This window comes from Stenella coeruleoalba (genome assembly GCF_951394435.1).
Source record: "Stenella coeruleoalba genome assembly, chromosome: 7".
Classification (NCBI taxonomy): domain Eukaryota; kingdom Metazoa; phylum Chordata; class Mammalia; order Artiodactyla; family Delphinidae; genus Stenella; species Stenella coeruleoalba.
Genome location: NC_137153.1, coordinates 105879216 through 105903132, shown reverse-complemented (window position 1 = coordinate 105903132; position 23917 = coordinate 105879216). Strand labels below are relative to the sequence as shown.

Sequence of the window (23917 nt, the reverse complement as noted above, 5' to 3'; positions counted from 1 at the left end):
GAACAGCGCGTGAGCGTCTGAATGTGGACTTGGTGAATGCCAGTGTAGACAGGGCATGTAGTGCCTGTTCTCCAGGGTCGAGTATCAGGCTGAAGCTTGCCTGGTGGCTGGAAACAAACACGACCCTTATGCCTTTGCAGTGGTACTCGGGGTCTGCCTTCTCCTTTCCCTTCTCTCGCTGTCTCTGTCTCCTCTTGTGTCCTTCCTACCCTTCCCTTTCTGTTCCCTCTTTATTATTTTCCAGATCTCTCCCCTCCTTTCCACTCTTCTCTGCTTCCCTTTTCACCCCCTGCCCTTGATTACTGAGCGCAGTTTTCCTTTCCAGTCTTGTTTTCTCTCCCTCCTCCTTCTTTCTCTCCTCTTTTCTCTCTCTGTCTTGGCTTGGGGGCCGGGGCTTCTCTCCTTGGTCCCCAGTGCTTCATTTCCATTAAGCTTGACAGTCTCTCCTATGTCAATTAGAAAGGGCTGCTTCCCCCTCTTCACCCTCCCTTTCCTGGGCCTGCTGTGATGCTCAGATCAAGCACCATCTGTTGCATTCATCTAGGCGACGGGTGAGCATTTTGCTGCTCTGGGGAGGCAGAGCTCAGCGGGTACCAGGAGGTAACGTGGCTTGTTTGGACAACTTGATATATTGATATTGATAGAGCTACCGAATGGGATTGAGAGGGATGGGGGCAGGAGAGAGTGGTACAGAGGATGAAATAGGCCGTGGATGGGTTTGCATAAGCACCTCCCCCTCTAAGCCTGTCTGGGTTCTTGGCACTGTCGCCAAGGCGAGAGCAGCCAAACAGATGGATGGGATTTGCCACAGTCGGGATCAGAAACCCTTGCAGCTCCCTTGCAGCTCAGGGGAGCAAACCTTGCCTCTCTGAGTGTCTTTCTCTCCTCCCCGCTGGTCAGATCTGCATCAGCTTAGGAGAAAGTAAAGCAGAAATAACAGGATGGGCAGGGGCTGACCTTTAGGAATTGCTGAATGTCAGAGCCTCGATGAAAAAGGAGGATGTATCAGTCAAGGTTCCAGCTGGGCAAAGAAGGCGCCCTCCAATGGGATTTTTAGGCGAAGTTCAACGAAGCTACTATTTATAGAGGTGTAGACAGAGTGAAGAGAATCAATGGGGAGGGGGTATTGAGGCACCAGGAAAAATAACTATCAGGAAGCCACCACTAATTCCTAGAACTGAAGGTACAGGGAGAGGACATGGTTTTACTGGAGTCTGGGAAAAATGGATTTGTGGAAAAGGGGCCCTGGCAGAAGCTGTGACTGTTGAGTGCCTCCGTCTCTATCAGAAATACGATGCAGAAACAGGAAAGGAGTAAGGGAAGACATCCCCTCAAATTCCCTCCTCCCTTATCCTGCCAGAGCATCTCCCTGGGCAAACTCGCCTAGTAGCCAGATAAGAAGGACCTGTGAAATAGCCCATTGAGGGTCTGCTCCAGGCCACAGAGTGGGGCAGAATGAGCCTGTGGGTGGAAGATGGATCTGGGGGTGCAAAGGGAGATCAGGCAGTGCAGATGAGGAATGGTCACGTGTTCCATAGCCTCCACTGTGCCAGAAGCTAACGTGCTTCACCACGACACACACTCCCTCTCTGCCTGTTCCGGAGACCACGTGAGCAGAGCCTCCACAGGGTCCAGTTGTCTCCTGTGAGTGCGAGACCCACACAACTTGCTGTCTGCTCAACACCTCTCCATGTAGACATCTGGGAGGCACCAAGTGAGCTCACCTAAAACCAAACTCAGTTCACTCCTCTTTCAGTGTCCCTCCTCTCACTGAGAGGTACCATCGTTCTGCCTCTGTGGATGCCAGAAGGCCAGGAGTCATCCTCTCTACCTCGCTCTCCCTTATCCCCCTTTTCCAATAAATCACCACATTCTCAGGGAGGGGTACCTACAAAGTAACTCTCAAATGTGCTCCCTGCTCTATCTCCACTGCTCCAACATCTCTGTCGCTACTCTCTCTCCTGCTCTATCCCTATCTCCACCTCTACTACCTGGCATCTCCTACATGGACTTCTGTAATATGGTACCACCTTCCTAGTTGGTCTTCTCACTTCCATTTCTGTCCTTCCCCAATGCATCCTTTCTACTGCCAGAGCGATCTTCTCTAAGTGAAGATCTGATCAAGCCACTTTCCTATCTAGAACCTTCAGTGTGTTCTATTCTTACCAAGGCCCAGAAGAGTTAGGGTCAGGGTGGGGGTTAGGGTGAGGGTCAAGGTTAGCGTTAGTATTAGGATTTCCTGCCTCTCTAGCATTATCTCACACCGCTCGCTTTCAGCATTTCAGCCGCAGTGGTGACGGCAGCCCCTTGCATATGCCCTCCCCCGCAGCTCCCTTGTCACCTGATTTTCTCATACTCTTTCCAGATCTTAGTCACACTGGTCACTTCCTTGAAGCAAGTTTCCATGGTTTTCCTAGACAAGGTCATATTCCTCTACTAGAGCCTCTTAGATCATCTTTCACCTCTCCTTTATTGTATACATCAGTTGTAAATTTTACATTTCTCTGTCATCTATTTCATTACTATTGGTTTTCCTGTCTACATGGTGAGCATCACGAGGGGGTTTTGTTTGTTCTTGTTTTCACCATCTTACCCTGCTATGGACTGAAAGTAAGCCTTATTAACCCCCAATGTGACTGTGACTTTGTCTACTAGACCCGCCAGAGCAAAATGCCAGACTGTGTGGCTTAAACAACAGACATTTACTTTCTCACAGTTCTGGAGGCTAGAAGACCGAGATCAGGGTGTCAGCATGGTTGGGTTCTAGTGAGGGCTCTCTTTTTGCCTTGTAGATGGCTACCTTCTCTTGGTGTCCTCATGGGGAGATCTTTCTGTTCTTCTAAGGCCACAGTGCCATAAGATTAGGGCCCCGATTTTATGATCTCATTTAATCTTAATTACCTCCTAAAGATCCCGTCTCCAAATATAGTCTGCTATAGACTGAATTGTGTACCCCAAAATTCACATGTTGAAAGCCTAACCTCCATTGTGACTGTATTTGGAGATAGAGTTTTTGATAGGTAATTAAAATTAAATGAGAACATATGGGTAGGATCCTAATTTGATAGGATTGGTGTCCCTATAAAAAGAGAAAGACTTCTCTCTCCCTCTCTCTCCCTTTCTTTCCCTCCCTCCCCCTCTCTCTCCCTCTCTCCCTCTCCTCCCCCAACATGGGTGCACCAAGGAAAGGCCACGTGAGCAGACAGTAAGAAGTCAGCCATCTTCAAACCAGAATCTGACCTGTTTATGTTATCGAGTCTATGATTTTTGTTATGCAAGTCCAAGCAGACGAAGACATCTTTTCTGAAAATACTGTAGAGTGAATGAATGAGTGAGGAGGCGAATGAATGTGTGAATTTTCACAGATGTGTGTGGGTCCCTCCCTTGGAGGATTCCAGACAGTGGCTTGCTCTGGGCTTTTGACCCCCGTTTAGCCCAACTCTTTCAATTTTGTGCAAATCGCTCTCCTCTCTGGGTTTAAAGCATCTGGATTGGGTATGACAGTGCTTCTCAGAATTAGACCGTAGCCTCTTGCTGGGGGGTTCTGTATCAGAGGCTTGGAGTAGGGGCCCATGCTTGGGATTTTCTTCTTGGCTTCTGGACCTAACTGAGATACCTGTGGAGACAGATAGCAAGAGAGGCAGGTACGTTACACTACTACAGCGTCATTTGTATTGTCAGTTATCTTTTCCTTAGCAAACGCAGATGCCCCTCTGTGTCCCTAGAGATGGGGCTTCTCACAGAGCCCAGTACCCAAACCAGCCCTCTGGGTATGACCTACCCTGCAGACACATGTGTGTCTAAGCTGATAAACTTTCCTGGGAAAACAGGATCTCCTTGAAGTTGGTGTCGGGATGTTCAGAAGCCTTCTTTGTCTACTCTGGGAAAAGCTCATCAAAGAAACAGGGATCTTTACCACATCCCATTCCTTGTCATCAGACAGCAAGTAGCTTAAACTGAAGAACTTTCCCAGCCTCTTGAGACATAGGTGGAGGGAGGGTTTAGTCTGAAGATTTCAAAGTCAGGGCTGTCTTTGGGGATTTCTCAGAACAAAGACACTGTGATCATTCAGCCAATCTTCTTTTCTTCTTTCTCATTTCCCCTCCTTTTCTTTTATGTTGGCTCTCTCCTTCTTTCTCATTTGTCTGTTTTTTTTTTTACTTTTATCTTCTACCTTTTTTCCCTCTGCCCTTCTGCCATCACTCTCTCCATTCTCTATAACTTTCTACCAGTCTCAATTTTGAAATTTCTGAAAATGTGGGTACCAGCAGCTCCTTGGAGGATATTGAAACGAAAGGAATGTTGGAGTAGGATTTAGAAGGCTTGACTCTACCGCTTGCTAGCTTGGAGCTAGTTGTATGCCTTGTTTGGGGTGGGGGGGGACTTCAGTTTCCCCTAGTAAAAGGGGGCTCTTGTACCAAGTGATCTACGTATCACTGCACTGCAGTTTTGTCTCCTGAAATATTGTTTGACCCATGTACTGCCGTCTACCTTTATTGCCACTGTTCTGGTTCAGGCAATATTGTCTCTGGCTGGCTTCTGCAAAAGCCTCTGTACAGCCCTTTGTCTTTGCTTCTGTGTGTATTCTCCATACTCTGGTTAGTAATTGTTATCACAGGGGCTTAATTGGAACATGCCAGTTTCCTGTTTAAAACCTTTCAACGATCATCTTTTGCCTTTGGGATAAAATCCAAGCTCCGCAAGGTGGCTTACAAGGTGTTCTGCCCCCTGCAGCCTCATCTGCTCTTCCCAGGCTCCACTGCAGCCACACTGAACTCCTTTCAGTTACTCAAGCACCGTGTTCTTTCTGGCTTCAGATCTTTGCACATGCCTCTCCTTCCACCCAGGGCACTCTCTTATCCCAAATCTTTTCAACAACTCCACCCTGATTCTATCTTCTTTGCTAATTCCTACTCCTGTTTAAGGTCTCAGTGGAGGTATTGCCTCCTCCTCCAGGAAGCCTGCCTTGGCTCCCAGGACGGGTGAGCTGACCCTTCTCGGTGCTCCTCTGGTACTCTGTACTCCACTGTCACGGAAGTATTGCACAGTGTTGGAAATGCCTGGATATGTGTGCTACCAAGCTATGGAGTCCTTGAATCATGAATTGTGTCAAACTTTCACCATCATCTCTCAAGGGCTTGGGGCAGTACCCTTGAGAACACAGTCGGTGTTGAAGAAATAAATGCGTTAAGCCAGTAGATTCATCTCTACTGGCCCCTGTGGCTTCTGCATCACCACTGGGTCCGGGAGGGAGCTCCGGGGGGCCAGGCCCAGTCCTCCAGGGGCTGAGGGTGGGCTGAGCCCTAACCTCAGCCCCGTTGCCCACCCCGTAGCGGCAGCTGAGGCGACGCAGGAGCCAGTGGAGTCCCTGATGCAGAAGTTCAAGGAGAGTTTCCGTGCGAACACGCCCATCGAGATCGGCCAGCTGCAGCCAGCACTGCGCAGTGCCTCGGCAGGGAGGCGGAAGAGGAGGAGCAGGTCCAGAGGTAGGTCCTCCCAGAGGCTCTGGCCAGGATGTCTGCCCGCTGTGCCCAGGTTCTTAAGGTGCCGGGAAGAGCTATGCCCTCTTCCCCCTGCTTCCCTGTGCTCACAGAACCCACGCCACTGTCCCCCTGATAAGTCATCTCAGCTGAGGCCTTGGAGCAAGAGGACCTGTGTCCCTGGGTGGAAAGCTAACCTCTCTGAGCCCCAGCCGCCTCATCTGAGAACGGGAATGAATTGCCCACCTTCCAGAGAGGTTGAGAAGGTTAGCAACAATCTATGGAAAGTGCCCAGCACAGGACCAGGGTACAGCAGATGCTCTTCAAGTTGTAGCTGGTGTCACTTTGGAGAGTGTGAGAAAGCCAGGATGTTCTTGTGGAAAGCATCCTCAGACTGGGATCACAGCACAGCGTTTGGACCCACTCTTTAATAGCCTGAGTAATCTAGTGGTCAAAGCAGGAGTGCTGTGTATTAGACAGAACTGGATTCAAATTTTGGTTTTGCTGTTACCTAACCCTGTCACCTTGGGCAGTCCCTCCACTTCCCCAAGCCACTCCTCTCTGCCCAGCTTCCTGTAACATCTCAGCACAGTGCCCAGCCAGTGGGCAATCAAAAGTAGATTTTCCCCTCTTCCTCCTTCCTCATCCTTCTCCCTGTCTCTCCTCCCAACGTTACCATCATCATCATCATCATCGTCTCCTTTCTCTGACCTTCTCGTGACCTTGTGTCTGGGACGAACCCCCTCCCCATTTCACCATTGCCTGATTTCCCAATGTCGTCTTTATCCTTCCATGCACTCAGTGGTCTCCAGCCAGTCACTCTTCCTCTTGACTTTTACTCCTCTAGTTCCTGTAACTTGATTTTGATTATGTCATTTCCCTTCTCCTGTAACTTCAGTGGTTGTCCAGGGTCTTCAGAAGTGTTCGTGCTTATGAAAATGGCATTTGAGGCCCCCAAAGAGCTCCAGTGTCTCTGCTGACTCTTCTAAATCCATGTGTCCCCACTTCCACGTTTCTTTCCCGGCCAGTTTCTCTGCGTGAAAACCCCTATCTAGCCCCTATGAATAGTTATTGGCACTTATTGACAGGTACTCCAGGCAGCAGGCTAAATGCTGTGCATATGTTATCTCATTTGATCCTCAGCAACCCTATGAAACAGGTACAGTGATGACGCCCATTTTACAGATGGTATCACTAAGGCACAGAAAGCTGCAGCCATCTGCCCGAAGGAACATCCTAGCAATTATCAGAGTCAGAAAGAACTAAGCAGTCTGAGTCCCAGACTTTTTTAAAAAATCAACCATTAGGTTCTATCCTGGTGAAGTCCTACCTTTCTTTCCAAGCTTAACGTGCATGACATATATTGGCAAACACATCACTGACTGTCACCATCACAGTTCACCCTGAATTCTCCCATGTGTGAATTCTCCCACATCTTTATCTATGTGTTAAGCACTGATTTCACTCTTGTGTAATATCATTTGCTTTTGTCTGTCTCTCTCTTTAGCTAGACAGTGTTCTTTGAAGGCGGGAAATATCTTATTTGAATTTCTGGGTCTAAGTCAATGTCTGCACACATAGCAGACACTTGTTATTTGCTGAGACGTCTAGGTCTTAATCCTGTGAATTCCTGTATCCGGTGAAAAACCGAGATCTACACATTTAGGTGAGATCGTAAATCGAGGCAGAATTTGATGATGGAGTTCCTTTTTGGAACTCGTGGTAAACCCCAGGGTGAACCATTGTATAATGATAAAGAATAGTTGTTTCGAGGTCGGCAATGTCTGAGTGCTAATCCAGCCCTGTCAGTTTCAACTTGCTTAGCTTTGGAAGAGTCACTGGGTGTCTCTGAGCCTGAGTTTCCTCTTCTGTAGAGTAGGGTTGCCAATCCCTACGTCAGAGGATTGCTGTAAGGATCTGATGAAATGATGGATATAGACTACCTTGGAGTGCTGAGCTAATGTGTATTAGGAACTGAACAAATGCTATCTTATATTTGTCATGGCTTGGGCATTCAGGATCACTTGTAATTTCACTCAGCTTTAACTAGCCATCTTTATTGCTCCAGTATTCACCAAGAATCTCCTTCCCATATCCTCTCTACAAATACGGCCCCCATAAATACACTCGACTCCAAGTCCATAGCCTCCCTCCTCTTCACTATCAATCTGAATTTCTTTCCTTAGTGTCATATCCTAAACATTTTTATGTCAATGAATTCTTCCAAAAACAATCTCTTTTATGTACCGTAACTGTCTTAATGAGGCCACCACTGTAAGGCATTTGGGCTGTTTCTAATTATTTGCCCATTATAAACAATGTCATGTAGAACCTTTTTTTTGCATAAAACTTGACCTTCACTTTGGAGTCTGTTTTCCCCTCTTGAATTGCAGACTTAGATTATTCATGAAATCTATTGTTTGACAGACTCTAATTGAATATCAAGTTATTTTAATTTATACGTTAGGTGGGAACTAAGAGAACTGATACAGGAAGAAATTCATTTTGTCCTCCCTTTCTTTGTCACCATTATGACCACTGCCACCTTTTATCTCCTGCTTCTGACTATACCCTCCTTGAGATTCTCCCCAAGGCAAGCCAGAGTAACCTTTTTAGAAATATAAACAAGATAAGGTCGCTGTTCAGCTTAAAATTTTTCAGTGGTTTCCTATTATCTTCAGAACACAGTCCAAAGTCTTTGCCATGGCCTGTAGCTTCTGTTCCATCTGAATCTGTTCCTGCCTTATTCGCTCACTTGGCATTTCCTGTGCTCCAGGCACAATGCCTTTCTTCATATCCCAGGAACACAGCGAATGGAGCCCCAGTGTAGGGTCTGAGAACTTGCTGCACTTCTCCTTGCCATGTCTCTTTTTGTCCCCCAGATTCTCTCCTGGCTGGCCCCTTCTCACCTTTCAGCTCTTAACTCCAATGTCAGCTCCTCAGAACCATTGTCCATGACTACCCAAACATGGGTACCCAAACTTTTACTCCTTTCCATCCCCAACCTGCTATTATCTGTTACATAACCATTTTTCGCTCCTTCCCTAATATTAGGGTCTAAAATCACTTTTATTTGTTTGCTTGTTTACTGTTTTCCTCTCTAAAATGTAAGCTTCATATTCATAAACCTAATACGTGGAAAGCGCTTAATAAATATTTGTTGAATAAATGAGTGCATTAACCTCAAAGATTGTGGAAAAGTGGCTTAGTTTTATAACTTTCAAATTGATGGTAGAAGAGGGATCCAGGATAAAATAAAACCTCCCAGTGCAGATCTCCAGGGAATCCTGTTTCCCCTAGAGATAGACTCATTGATGGATAGCACATGAAACGTGCTCAAGTGGGTGCTGTCAAAGCAGTTTTCAAAATGGCTTAATAACGTTGTGCTCACGGTTTTGCTGCCGCTATTGGGTAAGGTTTTTTGCAAGAGAGAGAAAGGCTAGTACGTGCCAGTCCCAGACTTCCCAACTCACACCCTTTCCACCACACGTCCTCAAGATTTTCTTGGACAGAAGAAATCCATGGTCAGTAACTGTTTTGGAAATTCCGCACACTCCCTCTTTCTCTTGGAAATTCCCAAATGCATCTTCATCTGTGAAAGACCCTGGGAAATCCTGCCGTGCAGAGAGCTGGGCAGATTCGTTTAGTTCACCATCTGTAAAGCCATCTTGACCGCAGACTCTGTTCTTCCCCTCGGAACACGTGTGAACATCTTGCAGCACAGAGAAGTTTTGGAAGTGCTTTCGGAAGTGCTCCATTGGCTTCCACTGACCATCAAACATCCCAGATATCACAGTCAAAATCCCCAGTCTTTCACTGTCTCTTCCCCCTGCCGCTGAAGTGGCCGTGGGCCTTCTGGCCCAGAGTGGGAACACCTGGCCTCTCTCTGCTTCATTAGGCTCTGCGCCCGGCCCATGGTGCTCAGCGGGTCCCAGCAGATGGAATGGTAGCAGAGAACCGGTGTCATGAAACTGAGCACATGCTTGAAATCAGCTCCAATGCGGTTTTGTAGTTAGGGCTTCCTCCTGAGAGACCTGGCAGGTGCTGACGTGAATTGTCCTCAGGCAGACAGAGGAAAGTGGTGGAGGTCCCAGGGCTGTCCTCTTGGCTGTGACAGCGTTTTATGAGGCAGCTGCTGGGTAGTCAGGTCCACAGGTAGTGAAGAGGGGGTGTTGGCTCTCAAATAAAGCAGAGGAAGATTTCTCTGGATGTGAGGGAAGGCTGCTGAGTTTCATGCAGTCTAGGTAGTGGTCTTTAAAAAGTGGGACTTTATATTTGAAATTGAATTCCACCACTGGCTAACTGATGGATCTTAAATAAGCAATGAATTTGTTTTCAGCCTCAGTTTTCTTATCTGTAAAATAGTGCTAATAATGCTGAAATCACATGTAGGATGTGAGATAATACCTGCAAAATGCTTAGTCCAGTGTCTGGCTCATGGTTGACCCTCAATAAAGAGTAGCTAAGTTTATCATTGTCATCAGGGTCCCACTCATCTGGCCTCCAGGGGCTCACAAATCTATCCCTCCTCCCCGGGCCGTTGTCTCTGACTTGGTTAAGGTTTCATCATCCCTCATCCAGATTCCCGTAACAGCCTCTTCATCCCCAAATCCATCTTCCACCCTGGTGGGTGAAGTGATCTTTTGAAAACACACTAAATCAGACCATGTCACTCTCCTGCCTAGAACATTTTCCTGATATTCTGTCACTTGCACTGGGGGCTTTTGAAGCTTTTGCAGTGAAGTCTTCCTGGAGGCAGACGAAAATCAACACACCCCCAAACAGTCTGCAGCTGTGCTCACAAAACGTCAACATAAGCCCCTAATTCCCGATTCTGTCTAAAAAAAAATCCATGCCATTCTATTTTGTAATATGTGCATATTTATTTTAGTTTAAATTATATTATTTGTCAGTTAAATTATTTAACATTTTCTCAAGTCTTTAGGTAATGTCGATGTCCCGAGAAGAAGAATCCTATTTTCGCTGATTATACTAGGATAGTACAGTACCATCTTCAGTAGGTTTCCATAGGATCCAGTGAGATAATGCCTGTAAAGCCCTGAGCGCAGAGACAGGCAAAAGGTGCGCACTGAACATGTGTTCTATTATTTTCTTATTTACTACTCTTATGGCTACTGTTTTATTATTACTTTTGCATTTGTCAGTATCACTGTCATGACAGTGAGAATGTCAACATCATTGTATTTTTCAATGTCCCATTAAGGATACACCTACCCAGTTTTAGAAGGAAGAGTCTGTAGGATTTAGGGCACACTGTTTAATAGGATCAGAAAGTTGCCAGAGCTGGCTACACAAGGCTCCTTCCTAGCCTGGACTCCAGCCTACCTCTGAACCCCCCCAAGCCACTGAATTCCGCAGCCTCCAGCACACTGTCCGTTTTCCTCTTCCCCCCGAATGACTTGGTTTCCAAATCCGTGTAACGATCATCCTTTACCTGAAAGCCCCTTCCTCTCTTCTCTAGGCAGAAAATTGCTACTCATGTTTCAAATTCTGGTCTCAAGATTTTCTCTATGAAGACCCCACCCCCCAGCCCACCCTCAGCCCTAATCCAGGCTGAGTGAGCTGCTGCTTTGGGCACTTGTAGCCCCCGTGCTGCTCTCTATCACAGCCCTCATTACAGGACACATCTGCTTCCCTCATCATCTCTGACAGTCCCGTGATGGAAAGGACGGTGATTTATGTCTCTCTGCAGACCAAATGCCTAACATAGAACTGGCATAGAATAGCAATTGGCTGAATGGGAGAATATACGAATAGGTGGATGGATGCATGAATGCATGGATGAATAAAAGAAGATAGTTGGGAGCTTCATGGAATACAGAGGGTTAAGAAGACGTGGTTCCACTAGCACTTACTGAGGATTTAGTGTGTTCTAAATACTATACTCATCATATATTATCTCATTTAAAAGCTCCCCACACCCCATAAGGTAAGGACTATAATTATCCCCATTCTACAAAACAGGAAATTTCAAGCTTAGGTAAGTTACGTGACTTGCCCAAGTATACCCAGCTAATAGACTGTGGAATTGTGAATTCAAAGCCTAGACAGAGCCCATATTTCAGTTCCCAGATGACTATAGTTTTTGTCTTAGCTAGCCTGGCTAAGATCTTTGAGCTGTGAAATTGTATCAGCCTAGTCTAGATACTGGAAGGAAGAGGTGGTAGTTCTCTTAAATTGGTAAGTGTTTCTGTATCATCAGAGCTTCTGTGAGGGTGATCAGGAGCTACAAGGTTCTGGAAAGTGAGGTCTCTCTCTTTCTTAGAGTCAGGACTGCCCCCCTACAATCTCCCTCTGGCCTCAGAGAGCCAGTTCTGTGACCGGAGGGGCAGCAAACCCAGTGGGTATGCCATTGTCCAGTGTTCTCTGCATTTGAAAGGCACTCACCCAGCTTTTTTCGCTAAGTCGTACAAATGTAGGATGTGCCGCCCAGATCCCTGCCAGCCAGCACTTCATCATTTAGTGAATGAAGCAGGTGATTAGACATTTGCACCACAAGGAATGCATAGGAAGGTGGTGTGAGCTGGCCTGGGGTGTTTACAAAACTGGGAGAATAATTAAAGAAGGGTTCACTGTGGAAGTAGCCCTTGAAGAATGCATTGGTATCAACTGAGGAGAGAGATTGGGAAGGTATTGCTAGTAGAAGAAAGAAACATGCAAAGGTACATGTGAGTGACACTGTGCAGGGCATTATGGGAATATCTGGGGAAAACTGTGAACAGAGCCAGGCTCCGGATATCACTCCCACAATCCCCAGCTGCGTCCCCACGCTGGGAAGAGAGGCACATTCTGGCTTCTTTATCCTCCCTGATAGATAAGCCCTGATGTGCTGTTTTATTGGGGGACACTGTCCTTTAGAATGCGGGTTTATGTGGTGTGTGTGTGAACTCTTTACTAGTAAGTAGCAATGGATTGTTCACTTAGTTGGAGAAAAATATTCATAAATATTAAGGGCTTTAAATTATTTGCCTTATTGGATTGTTGCTGTGCTTAAACATTAAAAGGACAGCCAACCAGATATGTCTTTATTTCTTTGGTTTCCGTCTTTGTTACCCAGCCCCTGTGCCCCCTTAATAGCATCCCCTTCCTACCAAGGAGTTTTGGGTGGAGCTCACTCCTCCTTTTGCCAAAGGTAGTTTTTGTTTGTTTGTTTGTTTGTTTGTTTTTTTGTGGTACGCGGGCCTCTCACTGTTGTGGCCTCTCCCGTTGCGGAGCACAGGCTCCAGACGCACAGGCTCAGCGGCCATAGCTCACGGGTGCAGCCGCTTCACGGTATGTGGGATCCTCCCGGACCGGGGCACGAACCCGTGTCCCCTGCATGGGCAGGCGGACTCCCAACCACTGCGCCACCAGGGAAGCCCCCAAAGGTAGTTTTGAAACTGCATAATCAAAATGGCATTCAACTTGAAACCATGAGATAGTTACAGGGATAGAAAGAAGACTGGATAGACCCCAGCTACCTAGAGTCTAGCGCTAAATCTGTGATGAAATAACCCCTTGTCTCTCTACCTCTGTGACATTTCTCCTACTTGATTTTCCTCCCCGTCTCCATTGCCGCATGTCCCAAAGCCTGCTCTTCCTTCCAAATAAAACCTTAAAGCTACTTTCTTCGGGAAGTCTTTCCAAATTTTTCCACATGAGAGTCATGCATACTTCCTCCAAACTTCAATAACCTCTTCTCTATCTTTCTTATGATATTTGTCACTTATTACCTTTTATGAGAGTAATTTAAGGCCACTTCTCTTCTCCCTTAATTAATCTCCTGAAGCACAGTGACTATGTACAGGTCATGCCTGTGTTTCCAGTGACTAGACTAGTCCTGACACATAGCAGACACTCAGTTAATGCTTGATGAATTAATAGACTAGGCTAATCACAAGGGCTGTGTGATCTTGGACACGACTTTGCACTCTCCAGGCATCATCGTCCCCATCTAAGAAGCTGTGTGGCTCTGTGGAAACGAGCTCAGGTTCTGGAATCAGATAGATGAGAATCGACAGCACAGTTCTGCCTCTGACTCCCTCAACTTTTGGAAATAACTTGTACTAAATCGTCATTACCTAATTTGTAAATCGTACACTCGGCCACCTCATAGGGAGGCTGGTAGGATTAGACTTAATGTATGTAAAGTGCTCAGCAGGCCACACTAAACCTAATAAGTTCGTAATAAATCTTTGTTGTTGTTAATTTGGAAAGCAAAGGTGATGGGCTAGATAATTTCCACAGGTCTCCTCCACCTCAAATGACCTTTGACTGTAAATCTGATTGGCAAGCATTGTTGTCGAGTGAAAAGTCCAGTATTTGGAGTCAGAAAACCCTGATTTGAACCCCAGCTCTTAAGTGCAGTGGGTCCTCAGAGAAATTAATTAATTTTCTCTGGATTCCGTCCACAGCACCTGGAGATGTGGTAATATCTGCTATTCTTGTTTCTCAAGGCTGTTGTGAGAATGTGCTAGAATACTTATTGAAATCCTTTTTTAAAGCACACTATAGATTACCAGCATCCTGGAATCATAGCCTTGGCACCTTCAAAGACAGGGGATAACACGCAAATTTGAACAGAGAGCCTTTCCTCTGGGGCTCTGGCATCCCTTTTCTGGACCACATGCCCCTTCCAGGAGGCGCTGCCAGGGCCAGTACTACCACAGCCCAGTGATCCCAGGTCAGGTTGGACTGAGGCCCGGGAGAGCTGATTTATAGTCAGAGCACATAGCTGCCTCCATAAATCTTCCCTGATGTGTCTTTCAGAGAAGTTTGCATTCCTAAAAGTGCATGTCTCCTCCAGGCGGTTTTCCTTGTCTGTCTGAAATATGTCACGGGGCCCTCAGTCAATTCTGTCTGGTCTGGCTGGGTGGAGAGGCAACTGCAGGCAGCCTTAAGAGAAGGCTCTGGACCAGGTCTTGGCGGGGCCTGGGGATATAACTCTAGGATATTTCTTTCATCAGAATGGTACAATACCACGTCAGAGTTGTAGCATAATAAACACCCTGAAACTTGGTGACTTAAAACAGAAACCACTTATTTGTCTCTTAATTCAAGTCAAGCATTTGGCCCTGGACTCAGCTGGGCAGTTCTTCTGGTCTGGATCGGGCAGGCTCAGCTGACCTCAGTCAGGTACCTGTGGTCAGCCAGCTCTCCAAGGCTGGCTCACATGGGTTCCAAAAGCAGAAAGGACAAGAGCTGCAAGGCCTTTTGAGGCTTAAGCTCAGAAGACACACTTCATCCTTCCCACTTCATTCACTTGCTCAAAACCAAGTTGTGAGGCCATCTTAGACACAGAAGGTAGAGAAACAGAGTTCATCCCTTGAAGAAGGGTCAAAATATTAGGGTGACTTTTGTAACCTACAAGTACTCATGTGTTATGAAGCCTCTATTTTATGCTAACGTCTGAGCTGATCCTCACAACCTCAGCATAATTACTTCTAATTTGCTGATGGAAAAGTTGAGACTCACACATATGAAGGAAACTTTATGACGGGGCACAGCTGGTCATGGCAGAACCAGATCCCTGATTCTAATCCTTGTAATAGCTGATCTAAAGACTATACTTTTTTTTTTTTTAACCTCTGCTACTTTGTCCCTCTTTAACAGTGCTAAAGACTTCATGATATCAAGCCAGTGTTAGATACAGCCTGGCTTGTGGTGTATCGAAGGGCAGTAGATTTGCATCCTGGCTCCATCCTTGCAAGGGCCTGTGGTCTATTGCAAGGTCAGTAAAATGCTTTAGTAAAGGGCCAGATAGAAAATATTTTAGGCCTTTCTGACCAAGAGAGAAACTTCCAGATAGTATGTAGGCACCTGTACGATGAGAAAAATTTTTCCACAGATTTCTATTGATGACATTTAAAATATAATAATAATCAAGTACCATTTATTGTAACAAAGTTCTGCTAACGAGAAGAATGGAATTTATTTGACACTAACATGTGAATTTCATATCATTTTCACATCTTAATATATTCTTCTTTTGATTTGTTTTTACCACTTAAAGATGTAAAAAAAAACAGGCAGTGGGCCACATTTGGCCCACAATCCCTGGCATAAGGGAGCATCTCACATTTGGACTCAGAGAATCCTAGATCCAGCCCCCCCATGACTATCTAATTGCTCTGTGATTTGTGATTTGAGGCAAATCCTTAATGTCCCAGAGCCGCTGTTGCCCCAGGCTCCTAGACACACAATAGAGGGGAAACAATTCCTTATGTTCTCTTAGTCCCCCAAAGATGGAAGTGAATCTCAAGTTCATCTGATCCAGCTTGCTTGTAGATGTGGAAAATGGTGGAGCGGGAGACCTGTCTCTCTGCCGTAGAGAGAAACTAGCAGACCCAGAGATGGAATGCCACAAAATTGCCCTTGTTTCATGCCATTTGAACATGTAAAATTATGTAGGCCATATTACATACATAAGGATTGACTACTGGGGAATTTGGATAAAACACGTAGTTAGAAGCTGACAGATTGTTCTCTGTTCTAATTCAACTGCAATCAAATGAGTAGATCATTTAGAAGGTTACAAAGAGAAGGCTTTGTGTTTTCCTATGTTTGAGAAAGACATGGTGAACCAGAGTGAGGATATGGGGTAGAGTTCACAAGCCATTAGCAGGAGTTTTTGGATTTTTTTGTTTTTGTTTTTTAATTTATTTTATTTTTGGCTGTGTTGGGTCTTCATTGCTGCGTGCGGGCTTTCTCTAGTTGCGGCGAGCGGGGGCCACTCTTTGTTGCAGTGCGTAGGCTTCTCGTTATGGTGGCTTCTCTTGTTGCGGAGCATGGGCTCTAGGCGCGCGGGCTTCAGTAGTTGTGGCTTGGAGGTTCTAGAGCGCAGGCTCAGTAGTTGTGGCGCACGGGCTTAGTTGCTCCGTGGCATGTGGGATCTTCCCGGCCCAGGGCTTGAACCGGTGTCCCCTGCATTGGCAGGCGGATTCTTAACCACTGCACCACCAGGGAAGCCCAGCAGGACTTTTTAGGCTGTGCTCCAAATAGGTGCTCAGGGGACGAGCAGGCATAGAGGGATATCGCTGTGCAGGCAGGGCTCTTTCATCAAGCTCCTTGTCTAGATTTATGTATCGGGCTTCAACATTTTTGGAGAAAAGCCCCAATTCTAGCATATACGCTTTTAAGAACAAGTGTTTTTATGACAGAAGCTCCCATTCCTATATGGAAAGAAAGCCAGCAAGGGCCTTCTTCCTGTTACACACACACACACACACACGCACACACACATAGACACACACACAGGTTGGGTAAAATGTAACATTTATTTTTAAACACAAATTTATCTCAGAAATGAAGAAAGGCAACTCCTCAGTTGTAAGGAATAAGGAGGAAATGCAAAAACCTAAGCTTTGAGTTTAGAAGCTGATGTCTTGGTGACTCCAGGTGGGCAGTGGGATGGGATGGGATAAAAATAAAAAGAAAGCAGGAGCAAGGAAGAAATGAAAGATAACTTGGTAGAAAAAAGCCCTAAAGCATGAGTAATCATAATAACTATAATTTGCATATTAAAATTCAGAGCTAGATTATACTACACAAAATCTATTTATGTGCTGTTTACCAAAGAACTTCTTAAAACATAAAGACACAAAAAGTTTGACAGTGAAAGAAAAGAAAAATATATACTAGGCAAATACTAATCAAATGAAAGCTTTGGGAGAAGTATAAGTATATGACAAAATAAAATTTACAACAAGAAGAAAGAAAAAATTGAAGTAGAACAAGAAGTAGATGGATACCTAATCGAAGAGGGAGATGTCTTTATAGAAATCTTCCTATTAGATCAAGTAAGCAAAATGCTACTAATAATATGGACAAATTGAACTGTACTATTAAAAATACAATAAAATGGGCATATATAAAATCCTGTCCCTAAGAATTAGAGTTTAAAGATTTTTCTCAAGAAGTGAGAAATTCTCTTAATGGTCTTGACATCTTATGACCCGAATGTTCTGGCTTTGGCCCAATTTCCTGAAATTTCATTTTATTTTCAATGATAACTCTTTGCAACATTTATGACTACATGTGGATTCATATTTATGCCTCTGAAAGACATATCTCTCAATCGGGGTGCGAGCAGGGAGTAGCAATCTATGTGTACTGATTTTCTTTTGCTTTTGCTTTTTGCGGGGGAATAGCGTATAGGGGAGGTTGTGGTTGAAGGAGAACACTTCCAGAAAGATAGTCGCCGTCAAAACAAAGCAGTAGTATTTTGTTTCAATCCATATTCCTCATATTTTTCCTCAGGCCAGAGAAATAGTCCATTTTGTCAGGATAGCTTCTGGAACCAGAAGGGCTTTCTCTAGATTACCTGTATATGATCTGGTTGTGAAGGTTTGCAGGAAAAAACTGTAGTGTCTGACCTCCTATATCTGTGTCAGTCTGGCTACCTTGCCCAAGGAGTTGCCTGAGAAGGGTCAGTGTGATCCCCTTCATGGAATCGTGTGACATTAGCAGTAACCTTTATAGATTCCAAGATGGGAAAGGGTCTTGAAGTCGTTTCCCTTTTAAGCAGGACTGCATGGCAGTAACTGCAAGATCTTGAGAACTTAAGACTAGATAATTACACTGGTAATTAATATTATAAATAATATCTTATTTATTTTATACGTAATAGTCTGTACCTCTTATTTCCCTACCCCTATCTTGCCCCTCCTCCCATCCCTGTCCCCACTGGTAACGACTAGTTTGTTCTCTATATCTGTCAGTCTGTTTCTTTTTCGTTATGGTCACTGGTGTGTTGTCTTTTTTTTTTAGGTTTCACGTATAAGTGATATCATGCAGTACTTGTCTTTCTCTGCCTGACTTATCTCTGGCCTCATTCTGATGTAGATCGGCTTCTTTGGTCCCAAAACAGCCAGAGAAGTCAGATCATCACTATGACATCATCATTCCTGCCATAGGATGAGACTCTTCCTAACCGCTCCCTAGAAATTCCCATTTCTTGGATTCTAGCCCCTCCTGCTATTATCCTGCCCAGGGCCTCCAACCTTACTGTCATCATTCTTTCAACTGAGTGCCTACCAAGTATGAGACACCGTGCAGAGTCCTGAGACTTCAGCAGAAAACTGGGTATACGAGGTCCCTACCCCCGTGGGGGTCAAGGTATGTAGGAGGAAACAGACAGGTTATCAGTCAAGCAAGGAAGCATACAAGTACAATGATTGCAGACCGTTGTAAGTGCACTGGAGGAAATGACCTCGGTGTTGGCCATCACAGTTGTCCACCAAGCCTAAGGTAAAACCAGCCAGGCTTCTCCTTCCTTGCCTTGGCTAGAAACCATCATCCCGGCCTGTGACTTCCCCAGCCACATCCAGAGGAGCAGATCCTGAGGTTGCAGTTTGCTTTTATTCTCTTTCCTACCTTAGGACGTATATCTGGTAGGAAACAGTAGCAATAATTGGCCACCTGCCTTGTGCCAGTCACTGGGCCAGGTGCTTTCAAATGTATTCTTGTAACCACCTTTCTTTAACCCTTATTTTGCAAAAGAAATCGATGTTCAGAGACGTGAAGTATGTTGCCCAAGCTCGTGTGGTCAAGTCGGTGATGGAGCCTGGATGTCAACTTAGATCTGTCTGCTTCCAGCACTGATGTCCTTTCTCGCACGTCGTAGCTCTCTCTCTTTTCAGTGCCTGCCTCCAAACCTGCTTTCACATCACCTGTGTGGGGTCTCTGCACATACACAGGCCTCAGAGGTTAGACTGAAATTTGGCAGAAGTAAAGTCAGCCCCAAAAACAGACCCTTTTGAGTCTCCTAATAACCCTAGTGGGATTTTCATTCATTTTCTTGCCTGATTATTATTAAGAATATGCCTCTGTGTCAATTAGATTTCATGATTTTGTTGTAAACTTTTGCACAGTGCAGCTTAAAAAATCTAGCCTTTTATCTCATTTCAGGATGGAAAATGTTGGTTTGATATACAAGGTCTAATTGTCCTCACCACGTGTTAGAAATCCAAGTGCAGCTAAACATTAAGGTTAAATGATGATATCACAACTTACTCAGTTTGCATTTTACATCCAACTGAAAACACAAACCACTCGCCTCATTAATCCTTTGCAATCCAGTTCTCCCACCCCCAAATGAAATGATCCTTTTGGGACACATTTATATCCTTTTAACAGCCTCCTGACAGTTCTGCTGATGGAGTTTGTATCCAGCTTTGTTACTGGGTAGAGACAACTTGCCCTGATGGCTATGTGTACATAATTATTCTCTCACAGTTAGATTTAATTAATGCTTACCCTCATCATGATCTTGCAGCTAGCAAGCTTGCTTTGCTTAATGGCAAAAGGATTTCCTTTTTAGCCAAGAGAGACTCCAAAGGGCTTTGTAAAACTCTTCTACTTTTTTTTAAGAAGAAAAAAAAAATTGCACCTGAGCCTGGTTCATTTCTTCCCTCCCTCATATTAATGCCACATTGTGAATGGATGTGACACTACATATGGGGATGGGTTATGAAACTTAATTTTAGACTAAGTATCGCTAATATGAACAGCTCTGACAGACCTACAAAGAAGATGTATAATTTTCAATATCTTAGTTTAGAATTGAAGTGTCCTGGCTTCATTTTGTTTGTCTCTCTACAATATATGTATATGTGTATTTTTCTAACCACCTCCCCAAATGGGACCCAGAGTTCAAAAATAAATAGCTATGAAAGTAAGGAGACATTAAGAAATGATGGGAGAGACAAAGGGAGTTTGAAGATAAGTTTGGAAAGAGATTATTAGAAAGTTCGTAATAAGGAGAGGGTGTGTGTACTTATAAAACCCCATAAGATGGGAGTACTTTACAAATAATCTGTCCCAGTCCATGCTTGTGAAATATTCATGTGCTATTTGCTTTTTGTTCCCATAATGGCAATGCCTTGTGTTTGCAGAGAGCTTAACAGTTTACAACAAAATTTCACGTCCATTATCTTAGGTGATCTTTTACAACAGCCATGTGATGTAAGCAGAGAAGAATTCACAGATGAGGAGACGGAGGCTCAGGGAGGTTGAGACACTGGCCCATAGTCACATACCTGTTCAAATAGCAGTCCCTCTTTGCCTTCATTTGTCTTGCTAAAGCATCAGCAGACTCTTAGCTAAAAGGTAACATCTGGGGCTTCCCTGGTGGCGCAGTGGTTGAGAGTCCATCTGTCAATGCAGGGGACACGGGTTCGTGCCCCGGTCTGGGAAGATCCCACGTGCCGCAGAGCGGCTGGGCCCGTGAGCCATGGCTGCTGAGCCTGCGCGTCCGGAGCCTGTGCTCCGCAGCGGGAGAGGCCACGACAGTGGGAGGCCCGCGTACCGAAAAAAAAAAAAAAAAAAAAGATAACATCTGGAGGCAGCAGAAGCAAGAAGAACTACAATCCTACAGCCTGTGGAACAAAAACCACATTCACAGAAAGGTAGACAAGATGAAAAGGCAGAGAGCTATGTACCAGACAAAGTAACAAAATAAAACCCCAGAAAAACAACTAAATTAAGTGGAGATAGGAAACCTTCCAGAAAAAGAATCCAGAATAATGACAGTGAAGATGATCCAGGACCTCAGAAAAAAAAATGGAGGCAAAGATCAAGAAGATGCAAGAAATGTTTAGCAAAGATCTAGAAGAATTAAAGAACAAACAAACAGAGATGAACAACACAATAACTGAAATGAAAAATACACTAGAAGGAATCAATAGCAGAATAACTGAGGCAGAAGAACGGATAAGTGACCTGGAAGACAGAATGGTGGAATTCACTGCTGTGGAACAGAATAAAGAAAAAAGAATGAAAAGAAATGAAGACAGCCTAAGAGACGTCTGGGACAACATTAAACACAACAGCATTCACATTATAGGGGTCCCAGAAGGAGAATAGACACAGAAAGTACCCAAGAAAATATTTGAAGAGATTATAGTCGAAAACTTCCCTAAGATGGGAAAGGAAATAGCCACCCAAGTCCAGGAAGCACAGAGAGTCCCATACAGGATAAACCCAAGGAGAAACACGCCAAGACACATAGTAATCAAATTGGCAAAAATTAAAGACAAAGACAAATTATTGAAAGCAACAAGGGAAAAACAACAAATAACATACAAGGGAACTCCCATAAGGTTAACAGCTGATTTCTCAGCAGAAACTCTACAAGCCAGAAGGCAGTGTCATGAGATACTTAAAGTGATGGAAGGGAAGAACCTACAACCAAGATTACTCTACCTGGAAAGGATCTCATTCAGATTCGATGGAGAAATCAAAAGCTTTACAGACAATCAAAAGTTGAGAGAATTCGTAGCACCACCATACCAGCTCTACAACAAATGCTAAAGGAACTTCTCTAAGTGGGAAACAAAAGGGAAGAAAAGGACCTACAAAAACAAACCCAAGACAATTAAGAAAATGGTCATAGGAACATACATATCAATAATTACCTTAAACATGAATGGATTAAATGCTCCAACCAAAAGACACAGGCTTGCTGAATGGGTACAAAAACAAGACCCATCTATATGCTGTCGACAAGAGACCCACTTCAGACCTAGGGACACATACAGACTGTAAGTGAGGGGATGGAAAAAGATATTCCATGCAAATGGAAGTCAAAAGAAAGCTGGAGTAGCAATACTCATATCAGATAAAATAGACTTTCAAATAAAGAATGTTAACAAGAGACAAGGAAGGACACTACATAATGATCAAGGGATAAATCCAAGAAGAAGATATAACAATTATAAATATATATGCACCCAACATGGGAGCACCTCAATACATAAGGCAACTGCTAACAGCTCTAAAAGAGGAAATTGACAGTAACACAATAATAGTGGGGGACTTTAACACCTCACTTACACCAATGGACAGATCATCCAGGCAGAAAATTAATAAGGAAACACAAGCTTTAAATGACACAACAGACCAGATAGATTTAATTGATATTTGTAGGACATTCCATCCAAAGACAGCAGATTACACTTTCTTCTCAAGTGCGCACGGAACATTCTCCAGGATAGATCACATCTTGGGTCACAAATCAAGCCTCAGTAAATTTAAGAAAATTGAAATCATATCAGGCTTCTTTTCTGACCCCAATGCTATGAGATTAGAAATGAATTACTGAGAAAAAAACGTAAAAAACACAAACACATGGAGGCTAAACAATACGTTACTAAATGACCAAGAGATCACTGAAGAAATCAAAGAGGAAATCAAGAAATACCTAGAGACAAATGACAATGAAAACACGACTATCCAAAACCTATGGGATGCAGCAAAAGCAGTTCTAAGAGGAAAGTTTATAGCTATACAATCCTACCTCAAGAAACAAGAAAAATCTCAAATAAACACTCTAATGTTATAGCTAAAGGAACTAGAGAAAGAAGAACAAACAAAACCCAGTGTTAGCAGAAGGAAAGAAATCATAAAGATCAGAGAAGAAATAAATGAAATAGAAACAAAGAAAACAATTGCAAAGATCAATAAAACTAAAAAAATAATAATAGGAGATAAAAGATAGCATCTGAATCGAGAGTAATATGATGCTACTTACTTTAATGATTACATGCAATATTAGTGATCACTATTACTTTGCATTATTATGGGAGATTTCATCCAGTAAGCTCCGAGAGGCCACCACTGAAATGTGGCCACTTCAGGATAAGAGGAAACACACTTTTTTCATTACATCGAATACTCCTTAAAGACCTTGACCTTGAACTCCAAATAGGCCTACAATAATATATTCTAGAAATTCAGGACTGTAGAATGGGAGCTGGGTATTTACAAATCTTCCCGTAGCATAGGTGAGAAAACTGAGGCATAAAGAGGGGAAATGACTTCTCTACCTTGAGTTAGTGGCAGATCTGAACCCCCAACCCTGCTTTACTGACTCCCAGTACAGATCTCTGTTCACTACACTATAGCTGTAACCTTAAGCTGGAAGAGGCCTGAGAAATCTTCTTTCTGACAAGTGAGAAACTGAGGTTTAGGTGAGAGGAGTAGCTTACCGAAGGCCACGCTGACCCCGAGACAGAACTGGATCCCAAATCCTGTCTCCTTAATTTATATAAATTTAATTCGTTTTCAACAAATATTGTTTGTGCAAATGTTATGTGCCAGGCATTGTGCTAACTGCTCTGGCTACATCATCCTACAAAAGCAGAGGGAGGCATACTGTGGATGCAAGAATATGACCACTTACCCTCACGTGGCACTGTGGGTAAGCAGAACATGAAACTGATTTCCAGGGAAGTTCAAGTCTGCTTTTAAACAAGCTGACTTTGGAGAACAGGGCTGAGGAGAGATGGGGTAGAGAAGGTTGGGGAGGGGGGAGCTACTGACCCCATTACAAAGTCTCTTTTCTTTGCTTTCCTCCTAATGTTGTTACCTCTCTGAGTCCCCGAAGATGAAAATTTGAATTGAAGAATAAAGGCTAGACGTCAGTAGAATGTAATCTC

At 44.2% G+C, this 23917-nt stretch overlaps 1 protein-coding gene across 17 annotated transcripts in view; it reads left to right on the top strand.

Moving 5' to 3' along the window:
- Positions 1–23917, top strand: part of ASTN2 (astrotactin 2) — a 1502867-nt gene that overhangs the window by 871423 nt on the left and 607527 nt on the right. For all 17 annotated transcript variants that reach the window (XM_079927232.1, XM_079927229.1, XM_079927230.1 and 14 more), the window contains one exon: positions 5334–5486. In XM_079927232.1, the coding sequence (XP_079783358.1) occupies positions 5334–5486 (153 nt within the window). The remainder of the gene's footprint in view (positions 1–5333; positions 5487–23917) is intronic.